This window comes from Piliocolobus tephrosceles, chromosome 19 (assembly GCF_002776525.5).
Source record: "Piliocolobus tephrosceles isolate RC106 chromosome 19, ASM277652v3, whole genome shotgun sequence".
Classification (NCBI taxonomy): Eukaryota; Metazoa; Chordata; class Mammalia; order Primates; family Cercopithecidae; genus Piliocolobus; species Piliocolobus tephrosceles.
In genome coordinates this window covers 42848383-42872278 of record NC_045452.1, presented here as the reverse complement: position 1 = coordinate 42872278, position 23896 = coordinate 42848383, and the positions used below count along the sequence as shown (strand labels likewise).

General features: G+C 45.9%; 1 protein-coding gene and 1 pseudogene across 3 annotated transcripts in view; one reads left to right on the top strand and one right to left on the bottom strand.

Annotated features, from left to right (window-relative positions):
• Positions 1–16603, top strand: part of DOP1B (DOP1 leucine zipper like protein B) — a 125525-nt gene extending 108922 nt beyond the window's left edge. For all 3 annotated transcript variants that reach the window (XM_023191195.1, XM_023191193.1, XM_023191203.1), the window contains 11 exons: positions 518–662; positions 1240–1319; positions 2137–2246; positions 2371–2517; positions 4430–4491; positions 5316–5444; positions 10735–10871; positions 11482–11537; positions 11771–11932; positions 14083–14212; positions 15657–16603. In XM_023191195.1, coding sequence (XP_023046963.1) covers positions 518–662; positions 1240–1319; positions 2137–2246; positions 2371–2517; positions 4430–4491; positions 5316–5444; positions 10735–10871; positions 11482–11537; positions 11771–11932; positions 14083–14212; positions 15657–15908 — 1410 coding nt within the window. In that variant the 3' untranslated portion in view covers positions 15909–16603. The remainder of the gene's footprint in view (positions 1–517; positions 663–1239; positions 1320–2136; positions 2247–2370; positions 2518–4429; positions 4492–5315; positions 5445–10734; positions 10872–11481; positions 11538–11770; positions 11933–14082; positions 14213–15656) is intronic.
• Positions 16604–17491: 888 nt separating this feature from the next.
• LOC111527176 lies at positions 17492–18076 on the bottom strand (annotated as a pseudogene).
• Positions 18077–23896: the final 5820 nt, after the last annotated feature.

Here is a 23896-nt window from a genome sequence, read left to right as displayed (position 1 = left end):
ATTTCGTATATATTGGGTTAAATAAAATATATTATTAATTTTTTTTTTTTGAAACGGAGTCTCACTCTGTCATCCAGGCTGGAGTGCAATGGCATGATCTCGGCTCACTGCAACCTCCACGTCCCGAGATCAAGCGATTCTCTTGTTTAAGACTCCCAAGTAGGTGGGACTGCAGGCATGTGGCATTGTGCCCAGCTAACCTTTGTATTTTTTTTTAGTAGACTCAGGGTTTCACCGTGTTGGCCAGGATGGTCTCGAACTCCTGACCTCAAGTGATCCCCCTGCCTCAGCCTCAGCCTCCCAAAGTGCTGGGATTACAGGCATGAGCCACCACACCCAGCATATATTATTAATTTAACTGTTTATTTTTACCTTTAATGTGGCTCCTAGAAAGCTTAATGTTACATATATGCTCACAGTTGCCTGCATTTTATTTCTATTGGACAGTGCTGTTTTAGGCACTTAACATTCTTTTCTTTAATTAACTTCCTTTCCCCGTCCTCCTGATTATTCTCAGGAAATCACTCAGAAAATCCTAGAAGCTGTGGGGAACATTGCCGGCTCTTCCTTGGAGCAAACCAGCTGGCTAAGCAGAAATCTGGAAGTGAAGGCCCAACCTCAGGCCTCTCTAGAAGAATCTGATGCTGAGGAGGACCTGTATGGTAGGTGGAGACGGGTCAGCGGATGGTGCTTCTGGTCAGTGGGTGGTTCTGGCTTTTCCTTAAGAGAGATCTTGAGTGTTCTCACCACAAAAAGAAAGTATTTAAGGTAGGCTGGATGCCGTGGCTCACTCCTGTAATCCCAGCCCTTTGGGAGACCAGAGCGGAAGGATCACTTGAGGCCAGGAGCTCGAGACCAGCCTGGCCAACATGGCAAAACCCCGTCTCTACTAAAAATACAAAAATTAGCCAGGCATGGTGGCACATGCCTGTAGTCCCAGTTATTCGGGAAGATGAGGCAGGAGAATTGCTTAAACCTGGGAGGTGGAGGCTGCAGTGAGCTGAAATCACACCACTGCACTCCAACCTGGGCGACAGGGTGAGACTCTTCTCAAAAATAAATAAATAAATAAATAAATAAATAAAAGTTGAATGCTAACAGAGGAGTACCTGAGTCATATGGACACAATTGGTATGAAAGGTGGGAGCTGATGGCTCACATTCATGCAGTGCTTTTGGGGACAGTAAATGGTGACCCATCCATCATAGTTAACACACAAATGCCTCTTTCTGTTCACAGATGCTGCTGCAGCTTCAGCAATGGTGTCTTCATCTGCCCCTTCCGTGTACAGCGTGCAAGCCCTCTCTCTCCTGGCAGAGGTAAATACACACCTGACCTGTCGTCCTTTATGGAAATGAGTGCCATCACAAGTTGTTGCAAAGACATTTGTTCATTCTCAGGTGCCAGTGAGCGTGGACTGCACCCTCCCAGGTGAGCTCGTCCATCAGGCAGCATTGGCCTCAAGCTGCACCGTGGAGAGTCTTGCTCTGTTGCCAGGCTGGAGGGCAGTGGCGCAATCTCGGCTCACTGCACCCTCCGCCTCCCGGGTTCAAGTGATTCCCCTGCCTCAGCCTCCTGAGTAGCTGGGACTACAGGTGCACACCACCACGCCTGGCTAATTTTTTGTATTTTAGTAGAGACGGGGTTTCACTGTGTTGGCCAGGATGGTCTCAATCTCCTGACCTCGTGATCCACCCACCTTGGACTCCCAAAGTGCTGGGATTACAGGCGTGAGCCACCGCGCCCGGCCATGACTGCAATTCTTATTGTCACTTGCCTCCAAGGGTTTCTGATTTCTTTTCCTTGTTTTTCTTTCTGTTTTCTTTTTTTGAGATGGAGTCTCGCTCTGGAGTCTGCACTCAGGCTAGAGTGCAGTGGCGTGATCTCGGCTCACTGCAACCTCTGCCTCCTGGGTTCAAGCAATTCTCCTGCCTCAGCCTCCTGAGTAGCTGGGATCACAGGACCTGGCTAATTTTTGTATTTTTAGTAGAGATGAGGTTTCACCATGTTGGCCGGACTGGTCTTAAACTCCCAACCTCAAGTGATCTGCCCACCTCAGCCTCCCAAAGTGCTGGGATTACAGATGTAAGCCACTGCCCCCAGCCAGTTTGTTTTCTTAGGGTCTTGTTCTTTTAGGTACTGGCTTCCCTCCTGGACATGGTTTATCGAAGTGACGAGAAGGAGAAAGCTGTGCCGTTAATCTCCCGTCTGCTTTACTATGTTTTTCCATACTTACGCAACCACAGGTAACGTCATCGTCGCCATTTCTTCCCACCCATACGCGGAAAAATATGTCTTGAGAAATGAATCAAGTGGTTTTCCTTGCACAGTCCTTGACCTTGACCCTTCTCTCTTCCCACTCCCACTCAGTGCCTACAATGCTCCGAGCTTCCGGGCTGGCGCTCAGCTGCTGAGCTCCCTGAGTGGCTATGCCTACACAAAACGAGCCTGGCGGAAGGAGGTCCTGGAGCTGTTTCTCGACCCTGCTTTCTTTCAGATGGATACTTCTTGTGTTCAGTAAGAGATGCTGCCCTGATAACAATGTGCTCTGGATCACCAGGTGGAAACCGTGTTTTGGTTTACATAATTCTCATTCCTGAAATAGAAGCAGAGCCATAGCGTCAACCCAGATAACAGGACGTCCCTGTCACAGGCTCGCATGTTGACCATGTGTTCATGGGAAAGGGATTAAGTCTTTTAAAGTACAAAGAGGAATTTCACTTAATTCAGAGAGCATGTTATTTCTTGGCTGGGCACGGTGGCTCACACCTACAATCCCAGCATTTTGGGAGGCTAAGGTGGGTGGATCACCTGAGCCCAGGAGTTCGAGACCAGCCTGCCCAACATGGCAAAACCCTGTCTCTATTAAAAAATTCAAAAATTAGCCAGGCATGGCAGTGCACGCCTGTAGTCCCAACTACTCGGGAGGCTGAGGTATGAGAATTGCTTGAACCTGGGAGGTGAAGTTTGCAGTGAATCAGGATCCCACCACTGCACTCCAGCCTGGGCAACAAGAGTAAAACTCCATCTCAAAGAAATAAACAGCATAACCTGGGGTTCCAGTGATACTTGTTCTGTCTAATACTGCTTTGTCTTGTAATCACAAAGTAATTGGCCAGTGTTAAGATGGTAGAGCCCACTGGGTGACCCTGGGGGTGTCTTTACCCTACTTTTCGGCTGATACTCCACAAGTTCTTACTGAGATCTTACGGCAGCCAGGCAGATGAGACTCAGATGCAAGATGTGCTCCTGGGCCTTTTCCTGAGATCAAGAAAATCACTCAGGGCTGGGCATGGTGGCTCATACCTGTAATCCAACATTTGGGGAGGCGTAGGCAGGAGGATTGCTTGAGCCCAGGACTTGGAGACCAGCCTGGGCAACAAAGTGAAACCCCATCTCTACAAAAAAAAAAAAAAAATCAAAAAAATCAGCCAGGCATGCTGGCATATGCCTGTGGTCCCAGCTACATGGAAGCCTGAGGCAGGAGGATGACTTGAGCCCAGGAGATTGAGACTGCAAAGTGCTGTGATTGTGCCACTGCACTCCATCCTGGGCGACAGCGCAAGACCCTGGGCCCCTGTCTGAAAATAACCAGAAAGAAAGAAAGCTACTCCTTTATTAATGACAGGAAGGCTCAGCGATAGAGGGTAGAGATTGGGAACCTTTTTGTATGGCATGAAAGCATGGCCACCCCCGGAGGGCTGCTGGTGGCCCTGTGGCCTCCTCCATGTGATCTTGTTGCTCTGCTGGGGTAGCCCATTTGGAAAGAAGAGCTAAGGGTGGTATTTGTCTTCACTGCCCCCTCTTTTCATCAACACAACTGGGTGAATATCATCCTGTATGAATATATTTAAGAGTAACCCTTGAAAAAGCCAGAGTGCCTTGTCAATTTGTTTCTTTGTGGTAAACTGGAAAAAGTCATTATTCATTCCCTATGTTAGGGTTATAAATGAAAAACTTTAGCGTAGCTTTCTTTTATATGTAAACTATTTATTTCTATCACTAACTTCTTTTCAGAAAGCAGTTTGTTTGTTTTTGAGATGGAGTTTCATTCTTGTTGCCCAGGCTAGAGTACAATGGCACAATCTCGGCTCATCACAGCCTCCGCCTCCCAGGCTCAAGCGATTCTCCTGCCTCAGCCTCCCGAATAGCTGGGATTACAGGCATGCGCCACCATGCCTTGCTACTTTTGTATTTTTAGTAGAGATGGGGTTTCTCCATGTTGCTCAGGCTGGTCTCGAACTTCCAGCCTCAGGAGATCCACCCACCTTGGCCTCCCAAAGTGCTGGGATTATAGGCGTGAACCACTGCACCTGGCACAGAAAGCAGTTTTTAATATATCTTAAGAGGGTATGTTATTTTCTTAATGTTTTGAATCAAACTATCATCCACTGCAAATTTAATTGATTTTGCTTTCTTTAATATCCAGTTGGAAGTCCATTATTGACCATCTTTTGACTCATGAGAAAACAATGTTTAAGGATTTAATGAGTAAGTTCTGTGTTACTTCTGCATAACTCACACTTGATAGGATCAATGCCAATAGAACCAGCGTTTTATCATGTCTTTCCGAACCCTAATCACCTTTTATGGTGCTGTCTAAGCCACAAAGACTGTAATGTGATGTTCATAATATGGCAGAACTAAATAAATGAGTCTTTTCCAGTTGCAATTTATTGACAAGAACGCCGTGACAACCTTTTTCATAGTTTTATAGTGGAGAAATACTGCTGAAAGCATCTAGCTTCACATCTTGACAATTGTGCTGAAAGTAATTTCCATAATTTACTAGGAGGACTTTTCTACACCTCAGATCCCTTCTCATGCACTATCATTAAGTATCATTAAAGAAATAAGTATTGACTGGGCACAGTGGCTCACGCCTGTAATCCCAGCACTTTGAGTGGCTGAGGTGGGCAGATCATTTGAGCCCAGGGGTTCAAGATCAGCCTGGACAACATAGTGAAAGCCCATCTCTACAAAAAACCGGGCACAGTGGCACACACCTATAGTCCCATCTACTTGGGAGACTAAGGCAGGAGGATCACTTCAACCCAGGAGGTCAAGGCTGCAATGAGCTGATCCCACCACTGCACTCCAGCCTGGGCAACAGAATGAGATCCTGTCTCAAATAAGAAATAAAAAGAGAAATAAGTATTTTTTTAAATATACATGGGAACAATAATCTCATGTCCTCACTTAATAAAGATCATTATTTTTCACCAGGGAATACAGAATTACACTAGTATAAATTTCCTGTCACCTCCAATTGTGTTTTCTCACTAAGTAAAACATATTTGCTGTATTTATTCTAGACATGCAGAGCAGTTCTTTGAAACTATTCTCAAGTTTTGAACAGAAAGCCATGCTGTTAAAGCGCCAAGCTTTTGCTGTCTTCAGTGGAGAACTTGATCAATACCACCTTTACCTTCCACTGATACAAGGTAAGACAGCTGTCTTAGTCTGTTTCATGCCGCTATAACAGAATACCTGAGACTGGGGAATTTATAAAAACAGAAATTCATTGCCTCACAGTTCTGGAGGCTGAGAAGTCCTATATAGAAGTCCTATATGCTGGCATCTGGCAAGGGCCTTCTTGCTGCAACATACCATGGCAGAAGGTGGAAAGGCAAAAGAGCAAGACGGGGCTGAACCTGCCCTTTTATTACAGTACCAATCCCATCCATGATGTGGCCTAATCACCTCTTAAAGGCCGCACTTCCCAGTAATACTACATTTACAATAAAATTTCAGCATGCATTTTGGACAGGACAAACATTCAAACCACAGCAACAGCTGACCTGCCCTTACCTCACCACATACAGATAGACCCATGAGGGGCTGGGATGATTAAGTACTAGAGGAGTCTACTGCGTGCTTTGGTATGATTACCACATGTTAAAACAAGTATTCTGCAGAGTTATAGCACTTCAGAAGTATATTGGTAAATCTGAAACTTTATTTTAAAATCAATTATAGGCCAGGTACAGTGGTTCATGCCTGTAATCCCAGCACTTTGGGAGGCTCAGGTGGGTGGATGACTTGAGGTCAGGAGTTCGAGACCAGCCTGACCAACATGGTGAAACCCTATCTCTACTACAAATACAAAATTAGCCAGGCGTGGTGGCACACACCTGTAATTGCAGCTACCTGGGAGGCTGAGGCAGGAGAATCACTTGAACCCAGGAGACCAAGGTTGCAGTGAGCCAAGATTGTGCCACTGCACTCCAGCCTGGGCAATAAGAGCAAAACTCTGTCTCTAAATACTTAATAAAATCAATTACAGTGTTATTAATTTTTAATTTTAAGTTTTTAAAAGTCTGACTACAGTATAGGAATAATACTTCCTCAGCAGTATCTCTTGCTAGAGTCCTCCTGCAGTCAAGATACTTGGTGTTTATAGTACTCCCTTAATCAGCACCTTCAGTTGAGGCCAGGGAAGGGGCAAAATTTTGGAGAAGGATCTAATTTTTCCTTAACAATTTTTTTTCTTCATCCCCGCTATATTCTTTGACTGCATCAAAAATAATTTACTGCTGGCTGGGCACAGTGGCTCACACCTGTAATCCCAGCACTTTCAGAGGCCGAGGCGGGTGGATCACTTGAGGTCAGGAATTTGACATCAGCCTGCCCGATGTGGTGAAACCCTGTCTCTACTAAAAATACAAAAATTAGCCTGGTGTGGTGACTCACGCCTGTAATCCCAGCTACTGGGGAGGCTGAAGCAGGAGAATCACTTGAATCTGGTAGGCAGAGGTTGCACTGAGCCAAGATTGTGCCACTGCACTCCAGCCTGGGCGACAGAGAGAGAATCCATCACACAAAAATAATAATAATAATAAATTGTTGTTATTATTGTCGACATCATTGTATCGTATGTGATTGTCAGGGTTTTTTTTTTTTTTTTTTTCCTTATAAAATGTTCAGGTGGCAAAGTTGACATTCTGTTTTGTTTTTGTTTTTGTTTTGAGCCAGGGTCTCCCTCTGTCACCCAGGCTGGAGTGCAGTGGCGCAATCTCGCTTCATTGCAACCTCCGCCTCCCAGGTTCAAGTGATTCTCCTGCCTCCGCCTCCTAAGTTCAAGTGATTCTCCTGCCTCAGCCTCCCACGTAGTTGGGATCACAGACACCCACCACCATGCCCAGCTAATTTTTGTGGGTTTTTTTAGTAGAGATGGGGTTTTACTATGTTGGCCAGGCTGATCTCAAACTCCTGATCTCAGGTGATCCACCCGCCTTGGCCTCCCAAAGTGCTGGGATTACAGGCATGAGCCACCGCGCCCAGCCCTGTTCCTTCTTTCTACCCCATCTCACACTCCTCTCAAATTTGGGAGGAGGCCCAGATAGCTAAGGAGACGGCATTAGGTGTATAGAAGCTAGAACCAAAAAAATAAAAACAGTCATGCTCAAACAGGGGTGTGGAGAATTTGACCATGGTAGAGTTTAAACACCCAGCAATTCTGAGAAATTATTTCTCTGAGAGGGAGCAAGCAAGGGCAATATAATAGAATATACATATATATCGCACGTATATATATATAACATGCATATATAACATGTTTTATGTAATATGTTAATATGTTATATAATTATATGACATTATAACATGTAATTATTATATTTGTATTATATTGACATGATTGTAATAACTAATTCCATAAATAGTAATATTAAATATTATACTATATAACATATAATATACTTGCTTATATTGTATATTCATATATATAATAAAGTCAGCAGAATGCTGACTTAAAACAGAGGTAGGTTTTGAGCTCTTGGGAAAGAGAAATTTTTTTTTTTTGGGGGTGGGGGAACAGAGTCTAACTCCGTTGCCCAGGCTGGGGTGCAGTGGCACAATCTTGTCTCACTGCAACTTCCGCTTCCTAGGTTCTAGTGATTCTTGTGCCTCAGCCTCCCAGTAGCTGGGATGACAGGCACCCGACGCCACGCCCAGCTTATTTTTGTATTTTTAGTAGAGACGGGGTTTCACCATGATGGCCAGGCTGGTCTCGAACTCTTGACCTCAAGTGATCCACCTGCCTCGGCCTCCCAGAGTGCTGGGATTACAGGCGTGAGCCACCATGCCTGGCCGGGAAAGAAGAATTTCTAAATAAATACGCTTCATTTTGGATAGCTCAAGTGCTGTATTTCTAAAAATACTACATGTTTTTTTAAAAAATAAGCCTTTTGCCCCATTTTCATTTTTGATGAACTGACAGTTTACAGAGCACTTTCCTACATGTTGTCCCCAGGACATCCGTTGGTAGGCCCAGCCCCGCTGAGTCCTGGGTTGATGGCACTCAGAGTGTCCTCTGGCAGAGTTGGAGGACACTGAACTTGCTTGGAGATGCCCTGTGGAGGGATGATGCCCACATCTGCCTCAGAGAGGTAGATGCATCCAGAAGCTCCCAAGACTTGTCCCATAGTAAATAGTCTGGGCCCAATTAAAAGAGACAGGAGGCTGGGCACAGTGGCCTGTAATCCCAGCACCTTGGGAGGCCGAGGTGGGCAGATCACTTGAGGTCAGGAGTTCAATACTAGCCTGGCCAACATGGTGAAACCCCATCTCTACTAAAAATATGAGAAATTAGCCAAGCATGGTGGCAGGTGCCTGTAATCCCAGCTACTCGGGAGGCTGAGGCAGGAGAATTGCTTGTACTCTGGAGGTGGAGGTTGCAATGAACCGAGATCACGCCACTGTACTCCAGCCTGGGTGACAGAGTGAGGGAGACTCCATCTCAAAAAAAAAAAAAAAAAGAGAGAGGCAGGAGTGGAGAATTTCTAACGCTTGTCTCCTGGAATACCACTTGGGGTCCTTTTCCCCGGACACTGTCGCATCATCAAGTAGCAGAGGAGGAGATGGTGCACGGGTGGGAGCTGAGCAGCTCTGTACATCTCGGCTCAGAGTGACAGCATTCTCACGTCTTCGGCAGCTGGGAAGGTGTAGGTGAAAGGGTACGAAGGTGCAATTATGTAGGATCAGTAGGTCTAGAGAAGGCATGTACAACATGAGGGCTGTCATTAATAACACTGCATATGTACTGGGAATTTGCCAAGAGAGTAGATTTTAGGTGCTCTTACCACATAAAAGAAAGGTCAAAGCCAGGCACGGTGGCTCACGCCTGTAATCCCAGCACTTTGGGAAGCCAAGGAGGGGCAGATCATCTGAGGTCAGGAGTTTGAGACCAGCGTGGCCAACATGGTGAAACCCCATCTCTACTGAAAATACCAAAAATTAGCTGGGTGTGGTGGCAGGCGCCTATAATCCCAGCTACTTAGGAGGCTGAGGCATGAGAATCGTTTGAACCTAGGAGGCAGAGGCTGCAGTGAGCTGAGATCGCACCACTGTACTCCAGCATGAGTGACAAAGCAAGATTCCATCTCAAAAAAAAAAAAAAAAGAAAAAAAAAAAAACTGACCGAGCATGGCAGCTCACGCCTGTAATCCCAGCACTTTGGGAGTCCGAGGCAGGTGGATCATCTGAGGTCAGGAGTTCAAGACCAGCCTGGCCAACATGGTGAAACCCTGTCTCTACTGAAAATACAAAACATTAGCCGGGCGTAGTGGCAGACACCTGTAATCCCAACTACTGTGGATGCTGAGGCAGGATAATTGCTTAAACCTGGGAGGCGGAGGTTGCAGTGAGCAGAGACTGCTCCGCTGCCCTGTAGCCTGGGCAACACAGTGAGACTCCATCTCAAAAACAAAAAGTTTATTACTAATATACTAATGTTCTAATGTACTACAACTGATCTTAGCTAGCATGCCTACCATTTAGCTGTTTGCTGTAGCAATTTGTTACATTCCTAGGAAACCTTAAGCTATGAGAGAAAAAAAAAAAAGTCTTATTCTACAAACAACCACTTCAAGGGAGAAGCAGGGAAGTGTTAGGGGCTAGAGTGTTATTTGAAACACTTTTCCCTCCATAGGAATTAAAGTTTTTGTCATGGCCATCAAGTTTAAACCTTACTGAATAAATCTATTATATTTACTTGCTCCACTTCCCACCTACCACCCCCAAAATACGGTGTTGTCTGCCAGCCAGTCCATATGATTGTGTAAATCCATCCCTCACCATGGGCTGCTTGGTTTCTGCGTCTCCTCATTCATATTCTTAAAAGAACATGTAAGTGGCCGTTGGTCATCCAGTGGATTTCTGGTGACAGATGTTCATGTCTTTCTACTCAGCTGTGGCAGGGGGACAGCCCACGGGAATTGTTTCCTTTGAAGTTTGGCAAGAGCCATGAACTGCTGTATTTCACAAAGAAGAGGGCTGGGGTAGACTAGTTGCACAAAAGCATCACCAATATTCTCTTTTTTTTTGAAATGGAGTCTCGCTCTGTCACCCTGGCTGGAGTGCAGTGGTGTGATCTCGGCTCACTGCAACCTCCACCTCCCAGGTTAAAGCGATGCTCCTGCCTCACCCTCCCAAGTAGCTGGGACTACAGGCGCCCACCACCACGCCCGACTAATTTTTGTATTTTTAGTAGAGACGGGGTTTCACCATATTGGCCAGGCTGGTCTCGATCTCCTTACCCTGTTATCTGCCTGCCTCGGCCTCCCAAAGTGCTGGGATTACAGGCGCGAGCCACTGAGCCTGGCCTGTAACACTCATTCCTTACACTGGGTTGTTACCAGAATGTCAGAACAATCACAGTTTTATTTTTCTTTGTCTGATAAGAAGCCTCAAACTGCATATTTGTGTGACATCTTTAAAATCTTCTCTCCTTAGAACGCCTGACAGACAATCTCAGAGTTGGACAGACATCCATAGTTGCTGCTCAGATGTTTCTTTTTTTCAGAGTTTTGCTGCTAAGAATATCTCCTCAACATTTGACTTCATTGTGGCCAATAATGGTCTCTGAATTGGTGAGTACAAGTATTGTAAGTTTGAAAGCAAGGTTGGAGCTTTTTAAAATGCTTCTTCAGTAACATATAACATACTATTTCATATATATCCCATTTTATCTAAAAGTTATTTTTAATCAGGTTGGTAGCACATGGTTAGCTCTTGGTTAAATAGAGAATATTTTACCCTATGATCATATTTGATCTCTCACCCTGTCAGTAATTCCAACTAACTTGTACCATTGGATAATATTTACTACTTTTTTTTTATATACTATAAATTTGGGCCGGGCGTGGTAGCTTATGCCTATAATCCCAGCACTTTGGGAGGCCAAGGTGGATGGATCACTTGAGCCCAGAAGTTCGAGACTAACCTGGGCAACATGATGAAACTCCTTGTCTACAAAAAAATACAAAAATTAGTTAGGCATGGTGGGAAGTTACATCTGCAGAAGGCTGAGGCTGCAGTGAGCCATGATTGTACCATTGTGCTCCAGACTGGGTGACAGAGTAAGACCCCATCTTATTCATTCATTCATAAATTAATCGATTTTTAAAAATAAATAAGTAAAAAAAAAATTGGGGTAGGTTTAGTCTCTCAGATAGTAACTTGAATGCTTTTTTTTTTCAGATTCAGACATTCACACAGCTTGAAGAAGATCTGAAAGACGAAGATGAGTCATTGAGGTAAGCAGTACAAGATCTGTGCACAGGAGGAAAAGATGGTCACGATTAAAGGCCATCACTTTAGATGTAGGGTTATCTAATGTTAAATGCTGTTTTCTTGAAGCTCTTGCAAAAGGACCAGCTATTCCAAACATTTCTTTAAAGGAAAATTATTCTGAGGGACATGTCACAGGTGAATGGACTATAACAGCTCTGAAGGAATTTATAACAAGCGTTTCTTTGCAAATTTGCAGAAGCAACAACAAAGTAAACAGAACGAAAGGTTCAGTCCCGGATGCAAATGGACCCTCAGTGGGGGAGATACCCCAGAGTGAACTCATCTTGTATTTATCAGCTTGCAAATTCTTGGACACAGCGCTTTCTTTTCCACCTGACAAGATGCCATTATTTCAAATGTAAGTCAGATAGGATCGTGTGTCCTTTTTGAAGCAGGAGATTTTGTTTTTTCCTTTTAAGCACTTTCACTTGCTTTTCATGTACAGTTTATGGGAAACCACCATCTGGGTTTCTAGTGACAGCTGAGCCAGCTCGGAATACCGAGTTTCAGATTACTTGCAACATCTGTGGCTCTGCGAATTTGGCTCACAGGAGCGTTTGAGTGTGTTTCTGTGGTGTGTGTGTGTGTGTGTGTGGTTTTTGCTACTGAATGGTTATAAAACAGGGCTTACCCACTGGTGGTCCTCACCGCCTTTGTGTAGACCTTTTTGTCTGTTCAGTTAGATAAGAATGCGTTTATTTGGAGCCTGCCATCTCTGATTCACTTCGCCCCTTAGGCTTATGTTTCCTGCAGGCTTAGCACAGCTGCTCATTTGTTTAATTTCATGACCAGCCCCAGAGGCTATTTCTTTCTCTCCTACCCCCACAAAGAGAGTAAGCATATAGAAATGTTTGTGGTTAAAGAGTGGGTTCTCTTAAATGCACATTGCTAAGTGAAAGAAGCCAGTCTGAAAAGGCTACACACTGTATGATTCCAACCATGTGACATTCTGGAAAAGGCAAGACTATGGAGGCAGTAAAAAGAATCAGTGGTCGCCAGGGGTTGGGGAGAGGGAGGCAGGGGTGGATGGGTGAAGCACAGAGGATTTTTAGGGCAGTGAAATTACTGCATACGGAGCTATAATGGTAGATCCATGTCATTGTCCAGTTCTCCAAACCCATACAATGTACACCACCAAGAGTGAACCCTGATGTAAACTCTGGACTGGGGGGGGATAATGGTGAGTCAGTAGAGGTTCTTCAGTTTTGACAAATGTACCGCTGTGGTGCAGGATGTCAATAATATGGCAGGCTTTTATGTGCGTAGGGATGGGATATACAGGAACTGTACTTTCTGCTCCATTTTGCTGTGAACCTAAAGCTGTTCCACAAAAGAAAGTCTTTTGGTTTTTAAAAAGCAGGTTCGGGCCAGATGTGGTGTCTCACACCTGTAATACTAGCACTTCAGGAGGCTGAGGCGGGTGGATCACCTGACGTTGGGAGTTTGAGACCAGCCTGACCAATATGGTGAAACCCTGTCTCTACTAGAAACACAAAAATTAGGCCGGGTACGGTGGCTCATGCCTGTAATCCCAGTACTTTGGGAGGCCAAGGCGGGTAGATCACCCGAGGTCGGGAGTTTGAGACCAGCCCGACCAATATGGAGAAACCTCGTCTCTACTAAAAATACAAAATTAGCCAGGCGTGGGGTCGTATGCCTGTAATCCCAGCTACTCGGGAGGCTGAGGCAGGAGAATTGCTTGAAACCGAAGGCAGAGGTTGCGGTGAACCAAGATGGTACCACTGCACTCCAGTTTGGGAGAAAGAGCGAAACTCCATCTCAAAAAACAAACACAAAAAAGTGAAGGCTGGGCGCAGTGGCTCACGCCTGTAATTCCAGCACTTTAGGAGGCTAAGGCAGAGAATTGCTTGAACCCGGGAGGCAGAGGTTGCAGTGAGCCAAGATTGCACCACTGCACTCCAGCCTGGGCAAGAGAGCAAGACTCTGTCTCAAAAAAAAAAAAAAAAAAAAAAAAACTGGGTTCTGATATATGCGAATGTGCATAGCAGCGTTATTTATAATAGGCAAAAAGTGGAGACAACCCAAACGGCCATCAGCTGATGAACAGATAGATAACATGACATATCCATTCTGTGGAATACAGTTCAGCAGTGAAAAGAATTGAAGAACTGAGACACGCTGGAACCTGGATGAACCTGGAAAATATGATGCTAAGTGAAAGCCGAAACAAGGGAACACATAGTGTATGATTCTGCTCATATGGAATGTCCACGATGAGACAGAGAGTGGATTAGTGGGTGCCTAGGTCTCAAGGGCATAGGGGGTTGGGGTGGTGATGGCTGAGGGGGGCAGGATTTCTTTTTGGGGTAATGAAATACTCTAAAATTGATTGTGATAATAGACGTGCAACTCTATGAATATAATAAAAGGCATTGAGTTGTCCATATTAAATAGATACAGTATGTGAATGATGTCTTAATAAAACTAATTTTAATGACATTGAAGGGCTCTTACCAGCAGTCCTGACCTTCCGTTTGTTCCCCGCAGTTATAGGTGGGCATTTATTCCAGAAGTGGACACAGAGGACCCTGCCTTCCTGTCGGATATAGAGGAGAATCACCAAGAATGCAAACCCCACACTGTCAAGATTCTAGAACTTCTAAAATTAAAGTTTGGGGTAAGTGCTTTTCTTTTCTCTTTTCTTTTTCTTTTCTTTTCTTTTTTTTTTTTTTTGAGGCAGAGTTTCACTCGGCCACCCAGGTTGGAGTGCAATGATGTGGTGTTGGCTTACTGCAGCCTCCACCTCCCAGGTTCAAGTGATTCTCCTGCTTCAGCTTCCTGAGTAGCTGGGATTACAGGAATGTGCCACCACACCTGGCTAATTTCGTTTTTGTTTTGTTTTGAGATGGAATCTCACTGTGTTGCCCAGGCTGGAGTGCAGTGGCGCAATCTCAGGTCACTGCAACCTCAGCCTCCTGGTTTCAAGCGATTCTCCTGTCAGTCTCTGGAACAGCTGGAACTACAGGCACATGCCACCATGTCTGGCTAATTTTTGTTTTTTTGTTTTTGGGGTTTGTTTTTTTTTTTTTTTTTTTTTTTTTTGAGACTAAGTCTCACTCTGTTGCCCAGACTGGAGTGCAGTGGGGGGATCTCAGTTCACTACAAACTCCACCTCCCAGGTTCTAGCAATTCTCGCACCTCAGCTTCCCGAGTAGTTGGAACTACAGGCACACGCCACCACACTCGGGGCTAATTTTTGTATTTTTAGTAGAGACAGGTTTTCACCATATTGGTCAGGCTGGTCTCGAACTCCTGACCTCAGGTGATCTGCCTGCCTCAGCCTCCTGAAGTGCTGGGATTACAGGTGACAGCCACTGTGCCCAGCCTGCTTTTCTTTTTAAAATATATTCATGAGGCTGGTAATCTCAGCACTTTGGGAGGCCGAGGCGGGAAGATCACCGGAGGTCAGGAGGTCGAGACCAACCTGGCGAACATGGTGAAACTCCATCTTTACAAAAATACAAAAATTAGCTGGGCATGGTGACGGGTACCTGTAATCCCAGCTACTCAGGAAGCTGAAGCAGGAGAATTGCTTGAACCCTGGAGGCAGAGGTTGCAGTGAGCCGAGATCACACCGCTGCACTCCAGCCTGGGCGACAGAGCAAGACTCTGTCTCAAAAAAAAAAGGACCTAGAGCAAGACTCTGTCTCAAAAAAAAAAAAGGACCTTTGCCGGGCCCGGTGGCTCAAGCCTGTAATCCTAGCACTTTGGGAGGCCGAGACGGGTGGATCACAAGGTCAGGAGATCGAGACCACCCTGGCTAATACGGTGAAACCCCGTCTCTACTAAAGAATACAAAAAACTAGCCAGGCGACGAGGCGGGCGCCTGTAGTCCCAGCTACTCGGGAGGCTGAGGCAGGAGAATGGCGTAAACCTGGGAGGCGGAGCTTGCAGTGAGCTGAGATCCGGCCACCGCACTCCAGCCTGGGCGACAGAGCCAGACTCCGTCTCAAAAAAAAAAAGGACCTTATTTCTTAGGTTTTGCCACGTGCATGTGCTTCCCGGCCATCTCAAGCCCTCAGTAAAAGCGTATCATTGCTCTGGGTTTGTTTCTTCTGCAGGAAATCAGTAGCTCTGATGAGATCACCATGAAGACTGAGTTCCCGCTTCTGCGCCAACATTCTGTTTCCAGCATCAGGCAGTTGGTGCCATTCTTCATGACTCTAAACTGTGCATTTAAAACCCAAAGACAGCTGCCTGCTGATACCCCAGGAGCTCCATTCTTGGACTTTCCTGTCACAGATAGCTCAACGGTCTTAAAGCAACTGGAAGAATGCATCGAATATGATTTTCTGGAACATCCAGAATGTTAACCATGTGAGAGAGAATATGTTTAATCCATGTATTGGTACTGTACTGAAAACCAGGTTATATTCTAAAGAAGAAAGAAGGCAGGATAGCTCTTTTAAACAAGCCTATTTCCATTTTGAAAGTAGATTTCAGGCTAGGCGCGGTGGCTTACACCTGTAATCTCAGCACTTTGGGAGGCCAAGGCAGGCAGATCACATGAGGTCAGGAGTTCGAGACCAGCCTGACCAACATGGTGAGACCCTGTCTCTACTAAAAATACAAAAATTAGTCGGGTGTGGTGGCGGTGCCTGTAATCCCAGCTGCTTGGGAGGCTAAGGCACAAGAATTGCTTGATCCCAGGAGGTGGAGGCTGCAGTGAGCCGAGATCGCGCCACTGCAGCACTCCAGCTGGGTGACAGAATGAGACCATCTCAAAAAAAAAAAAAAAAAGAAAGTAGATTTCAGCCAATTTGCTATTCAGCATCAGGACACACCTCCCTTAATGCCTTGTAATATATTTGAATCTGATTCTGCGTTTCTTCCTCAATTTATGTAATGAAAATAAAATTAATATATCATCTAACAGTAGCACAAAATTTGTAATGTGAAGTATGAAGATAATGAAGAAGTTGTTTTCTTTGTTGAAGCAGTTATATGGGTCTTAGTATATTTCTCTAAAATTTAAACTTATTAAAAGAATGTTATTTTTAACCTTTCACACAAATGTCCTTTGAAGTGCTTATTTTGGTACTCCATTTTAAAACTAAAATACATTGTCTTCCGAGGACAATAATTGCCCCTTACCCATTCAGCAGAGGTAAGGTAACCTCAAGGTATTCAAAGATAACCTCAATGAATTCAACCCTCACACATTAAAAATTACATGTTTCCTGGGCACGGTGGCTCATGCCTGTAATCCCAGCACTTTGGGAGGCCAAGGTGGGCAGATCACCTGAGGTCAGGAGTTCAAGACCAGCCTGACCAACATGGAGAAATCCCGTCTCTACTAAAAATACAAAATTAGCTAGGCATGGTGGTGCATGCCTGTAATCCCAGCTACTCAGGAGGCTGAGGCCGAAGAATCTCTTGAACCCGGGAGGTGGAGGTTGCCGTGAACCAAGATCGCGCCATTGCACTCCAGCCTGGGCAACAAGGGTGAAACTCCATCTAAAAAAAAAAAAAAATCACGTTTGCACAGTTTAACAACATAAGTACAGGGTTTTAAATTTCTGACAGCACGTTCTGTTCTGTTTTTTTTCTTTTTTCCCCCTAAACGTTTAAAATATATTTCTAAACAGAATGGGCCGATTCAGTCACAGTAACTGTTGCTCTTCATAGCAGAGCAACCCACAAAGACAGAACTTTTTTCCCATAATCAGGGGTGAAAAATATACAACTTGTTTCTGAACCAAAACCACAATTTCTGCAGTTTAAAATGTTTCACTGCTAATATGGCCCTGGTAGAAATTACGTAGTTTCCTTTCTTCTTTAAAACAAAAAAATTTTTAAAAATTTCCTAAGACACTAAATCGTCAATCTGGAATGTAGATTCTGATCACAAAGCAGCTCAGTTAACCTAAAAAACAAAAAATTCCCATCACCTGTCTCAGTAGAGCCTGAAAGGAGAGTAGTGTGGGGAACCCCAGCTTTGGTATGGAGAGTCAGGGCCCCTTGAACCAGACAGAGACCGTGAGTAGCCATAGCTGGTGCTTCTTTCAGGATAAACTCGGATGTAGGAAGTTTCACCCTCATGAGAGCGGAATTTGGTGTCATCCAGTTTACGCAGGGCATATTCCATGTCTTCTTTTCTGGGATACTCAACCATCCCCACTCCATCCTTCTGCACATCAGCGTAACAGACATCCGGGCTTCTCGCATGTGATCCTTCAGGTCCTGCCAACTGCCTGATGGAGGAAGTCCATTTCTTCCATAAATAACATCCTGTGCATCTCCGGGGTCCTCGAAGCGCCCGAAGGCGAAGGGCACAAGACCGTGCCGGTACTTGAGCTGGATCTCGCGGTTGCGGCTGCACTTGTAGCACAGGTCCTCCAGGTCCTTCTCGCGCACGTCGGTCGGAAGGATCCCCACGTAGATGCGCCCGTCGCCCGCTCAGCGGCGCTGTCCGCCCAGCCCGACGCCCACCCGCACCGCCAGACGCCGCAGGCCTACTGCAGCCCGCATCGGCCAGCATCGCTGCCGCAGCCTCAGCAGGGTCCCACCCGCAGCGTCTTTTTTTTTTTTTTTTTAACAGGGTCTTTCTCTGTCGCCGAGACTGGAGTGTAGTGGCGTGATCTTGGCTCCCTGCAACATCCGCCTTCCGGGTTCAAGCGATTCTCCTGCCTCAGGCTCCCAAGTAGCTGGCATTACAGGTGCACCACCATGGCCGGCTAATTTTTTTTTTTTTTTTTTTTTTTTTTGTGTGTGTGTGACAGAGCCTTGCTCTGTCACCGGGGCTGGATGCAGTGACGCGATCTTGGCTCACCCCAACCTCCGCCTCCTGCATTCAAGCGATTCTCCTGCCTCTGGCTCCTGAGTAGCTGGGTTTACAGCTATGTACAGCAATGTCTGCAAAGATAGGGATTTAACAGCACTCATATCTTCATGTTCATAAAACAGTCCTACACGCGTGATGTACGTCTAGATCTTTCCTTTTGTCACAGGATATAGCACAGTAGTTAAGGATATAGCCTCCGCAGTGCCTGGGTTTGACTCAGCCATGTACTGGTCTGGGCATACTTTGTGTCTCAGTTTCGTCATCTTTAAGGTAGGAGTATCAATGGTAACTACCTCTTACGGTGGTGGCAACTAACCAGCTCTGCCACTCCTGTGATCTTTAAGCAGTTTTTATCACACACCCAGCAGTAAAAATTAAGTTTCTCTCCAGCCCCAATATCTATAAGCTATGTGTTACATTAATTTACTTGGGTTCCAACATGTGTATTTTATAAAACAGAGGATGAGGATTTTAAAAGTATGAGGACTGGGGCCGGGTGCGGTGGCTCACACCTGTAATCCCAGCACTTTAGGAGGCCAATGCAGGCGGATCACGAGGTCAAGCTATGGAGACCATCCTGGCCAACATGGTGAAACTCCATCTCCACTAAAAAGCAATTATCTGGGCGTGGTGGCACGTGTCTGTAGTCCCAGCTACTCAGGAGGCTGAGGTAGGAGAATCACTTGAACCCCGGAGATGGAGGTTGCAGTGAGCAGAGATCACACCACTGCACTCCAGCCTGGCAACAAGGCAAGATTCCATCTCAAAAAAAAAAAAAAAAAAAAGTATGAGGACAGGCCAGTCATGGTGGCTCATGCCTGTAATTCTAGCTTTGGGAGGCCGGGGCAGGAGGATTACTGGAGTCCAAGAGTTTGAGACCAGCCTGGGCAACATGGGAAAACCCTGTCTCTATAAAAAACACCAAAAAATTAGCCAGGTGTGGTGGTGCAAGCCTGTAGTCTCAGCCACTTGGGAAGCTAAGGCAGGCAGATCAACTGAGCCCCGAAGGCAAAGGTTGCACTGAGCTGTAATCACCCCACTGCACTCCAGCCTGGGTGACAGAGCGAGGCTCTGTTTCAAAAAACAGAAAAAATGAAGACAAAATTACCAGTTTGTTCTTTTTAGTTTTTAGAGATACAGTCTTGCTGTGTCACCCACGCTGGAGTACAGTGGCATGATTATAGCTCACTGCAGCCTCAAACTCCTGGGCTCAAAGCGATCCTCCTGCCTCAGCCTCCTGAGTAGCTGGGACTACAAGTGCACACTGCCATGCCCAGCCAACTTTTTGATTGTTTGTAGAGATGGGTGTATTAGTCCATTTTCACACTGCCATAGAGAATTACCTGAGCATGGGTAATTTATAAAGAAAAGAGGTTTAATCGACTCACAGTTCTCCATGGCTGGGGAAGCCACAGGAAACTTACAATTATGGCAGAAGGCAAAGGGGCATATATAGCAAGGCACATCTTACATGGCGGCAGGAGACAGTGAAGGGGGGAACTGTCACACACTTTAAACCATTAGATCTCATAAGAACTCACCATCATGAGAACAGCATGGGGGAAACTGCCCCTTGATTCAGTCACCTCCCACCAGGTCCCTCCCACAACAGCAACACGTGGGGATTACAATTCTATATGAGATTTGGATGGGGACACAGAGCCAAACCATATCACAGGGGTCTCTCTGTGTTGTCCAGGTCAGTCTCCTGGGCTCAAGAAATCCTCCTGCCTTGGCATCCCAAAGTGCTGAGGTTACAGGTGTGAGCCACCACATATGGCCTGATATTTTTTTCTTAGCCCCCAACAATGAGCCTCTGCACCCTCTTTGGAGACAACTGCTGTAACTCAGTTTGTCCCAGAAGTAGGCCATATGTGGCCGTAGGACCAAAGAGTCACTATACCGAGGGCAGGCAGTGTTTTGGAAGGGCTGGTGTTTGCCAAGGGTGGCTGTGGCAAACAATGAGAACAGACTGGGAATTCTCACTGAGCAGAGAGTTGAACACACGGAGCTTCAGGGAGTGCTGGTGTGGGCACAGCCCGTGTGTATGTGGGCAAGAAATGAGCCCTACCGTAGCAGCCAGGGTGGTGCTCAGGACTTCATGTGCATGATTTCATTACCACCCCTCAGAAAGTAGGGACCCTTAGCCCATTCTACAAAGCCAGCAGAACTGAGGCTCAGAGAAGCAGGGTGAAGAATCAAAACCTAGGTCTCTCACTAGCGCTCTACGTTGTCAACCGCAGTGCTGAGAAAGTTAAACAGGAACCATAGAGCTGGGGCTGTCTGGTCATGTGTGGAAGAGACAGTTTCTGAGACTGCCCCACCCGGTTACGACTTCCTGCTAAACCAGCTCCTGCCAGGCCCACAGCAGAGATGGGCGATCATACAGACAGCTGCTTACAAGGCGTGATGAGGTGTGTTTTAAAGGAGAACAAGCTTTACTTTCCAGTATTTGCACACAATGCCCAATTGAAAATTAGTAGAAGTAGCTGGAATCATGGAGATCATTGATGAAGACTGTAAAGTTTTAAACAACTGTCTTGTGGGACAGATAGTCTTCTGTGCTATTGGTCTTAAATGCTCCGAGGTAAAAGAATGCAGCTGTCGGCCGGGCATGGTGGCTCACGCCTGTAATCCTAGCACTTTGGGAGGCCGAGGCAGGAGGATCACAAGGTCAGGAGTTCCAGACCAGCCTGGCCAATATGACGAAACCCCATCTCTACAAAAATTAGCCAGGTGTGGTGGTGTGTGCCTAAAATCCCAGCTACTCAGGAGGCGGAGGCAGGAGAATTGCTTGAACCTGGGAGGTGGAGGTTGTGGTGAGCCAAGATTGCACCACTGCACTCCAGCCTGGGCAACAGAGCAAGACTCCATCTCAAAAAAAAAAAAAAAAAAAGTTAACAATAGTAAAAGTTGTATGTATCTTTTACTACAGTGAAAAAAAATAAAAACAAAACACTGTGGGCTGAAAGTGGGGGCAGGGGAGACAAGTGTGATTGTTCTGCAGCTGGAGAGAGCCAGGGCTCCCCTTTCTTCGAGGAGCAAGCGCCTGTCTCATCCTCAGAGGTGTTTTTTACCCCTAAGTCAACCAGAAGCAGATGAGAAGTAGCAAATTAAGCAGAAGCTTGCCCTTCAATGTTTTGGCTATAGAAATGGAAGTCGCTTGACATTTTACCCTAAACTGATGTTATAATAATGACTTTTGGGAACAGATGGCCCTTCTTTCTAGCCTCCTTCCTGGCGGCCACTTATTTGTCTCTTCTGCCTCCTTCAACCACTCAGCATTATCATCTCTTGCATTTCATAACATATGCCATTCCATCTGCTTGATATTATTTTATCCTCCTCCTCCACCTGGCAGAGTCCTAGTTAAGTCATTTGTTGGTTTATTGAACAAATAGATGGGAGCCAGTCTGAGATCTGGTTTTGAGAAGCTCCCTGCTCTCTTTCTGTACTTCCTCAGGTACAGGGAGGAACTCTGCCACAGGGTGGCCTTATGACTGCACCTAAAAATGTAGTTGCCCACTGCTGGCTGTGAGGCAGGAGTACTTTTGGAAACAAACAGGGTCTATATCTTCAGTTCCCAGCAGTGTCTGGCATATATAGGTGCCCGGTACATGACTAAATAAACATGAAGATGGATGTATCTGCCCAAGGTGGTGCTAGAAGGAAGAGGGAAGGTACTAAACCAAATGTTTAATCAATTAATTTGTAGGACTAGACAGGTGGGGGGCTCAGAGAACAGTGGGTTTTCTGCCCCAAACTTGGACATTTCATCATCTTAATAATCATCTCCCCAAGGCAGATGCTATTTCACTAATCACCCACCTTTTGCTCACGAGGATGCTCTTCCTGGCATGCTTTTTTTTTTTTTTTTTTTTGAGACAGGGTCTTGCTCTGTTGCCCAGGCTGGAGTGCAGCAGCGTGATCTCGGCTCACTGCAACCTCCGTCTCCCGGATTCAAGTGATTCTTGTGCCTCAGCCTCCTGAGTAGCTGAGACTACAGGCATGCACCAGCACGCCTGGCTAAATTTTGTGTTTTTAGTAGAGACGGGGTTTCACCATGTTGCGCAGGCTGATCTCGAACTCCTGACCTCAAGTGATGTGCCCACCTCGGCCTCCCAAAGTGCTGGGATTACAGGCGTGAGCCACCATGACTGGCTCTTTTTTTTTTTTCTTTTGAAACAAAGTCTCACTTTGGCTTTGTTGTCCAGGCTGAAGTGCAGTGTCGTGATCATGGCTCACTGCAGCCTCAACCTCCCAGGTTCAGCCTCCTGTGTAACTGGGACCACAGGTGTGTACCACCATGCCCAGCTAATGTTTTTATCTTTATTTCATTTTATTTTTGAGATAGAGTCTGGCTCTATTGCCCAGGCTGGAGTGCAGTGGCTCAATCTTGGCTCACTGTAACCTCCACCCCCTGGATTCAACAATTTTCCTGCCTCAGCTCCCAGAGTAGCTGGGATTACAGGCATCCACCACCACGCCAAGCTAATTTTTCTATTTTTAGTAGAGACAAGATTTCACCATATTGGTCAGGCTGGTCTCAAATTCCTGACCTCAGGTGATCTGCCTGCCTCGGCCTCCCAGAGTGCTGGGATTACAGGCATGAGCCACTGCGCCTGGCCTGTTTTTTATTTTTCGAAGAGACTGGATCTCCCTCTGTTGCCCAGGCTGGTCTCAAATTCCTGGGCTCAAGCAATCCTCCCACCTCAATCTCCTAAAGTGCTGGAATTACAGGTGTGAGCCACCACACCAAGCTCCCTGACATGCTTTTTACCTCTTCCCTGCTGGTTCCAGGACTACTCAGCTTCGGTCCAACCCCACTAAAGCATCTCTGTGAAGACCACCCATGCTGTCTTCACTAGGCTTGTCCATAATTCTCCCTGGACCCTTTGACAAGCAAACAGAACTCGGTGAACAGATGCACTTCTTGCAGCTCTTTGTGTTATATGAATGGTACAGCGTTAAATAAGAAGTACTCAATCAAATGTTGTTCCATGTTTCTCCTCGTATTATGTTTTGTTTGTTTCCATCTTATCCAAGATAACAATCTAAATTTCGTGGCTGATGTGGTGGCTCACGCCTGTAATCCCTACACGTTGGGAGAGATCACTTGAGGTCAGGAGTTCGAGACCAGCCTGGCCTACATGGTGAAACCCTGTCTCTACAAAAAATACAAAAATTAACTGGCTGCGGTGATGCATGCCTGTAATCCTAGCTACTTGGGAGGGTGAGGCAGGAGAATCGCTTTAACTCAGGGGGCAGAGGCTGCAATGAGCCCAGGTCGCATTACTGCATTCCAGTCTGGGTGAAAGAATGAGACTCCGTCTCCAAAAAATAAATAAATAATAAATAAAATAAATTGTGTCAGGAAACAGACAAGTTGTTTAATGTTTTGGGAGGGGTAGTTCTTGTGGCCAGCTGAAGACGATGATTGGCCTAATAGCAATCGATTAGGTTAATACTGTTTGAAATGCTTGTTCCCCAGTGCCATAAAGAACTAGCACTTGAATA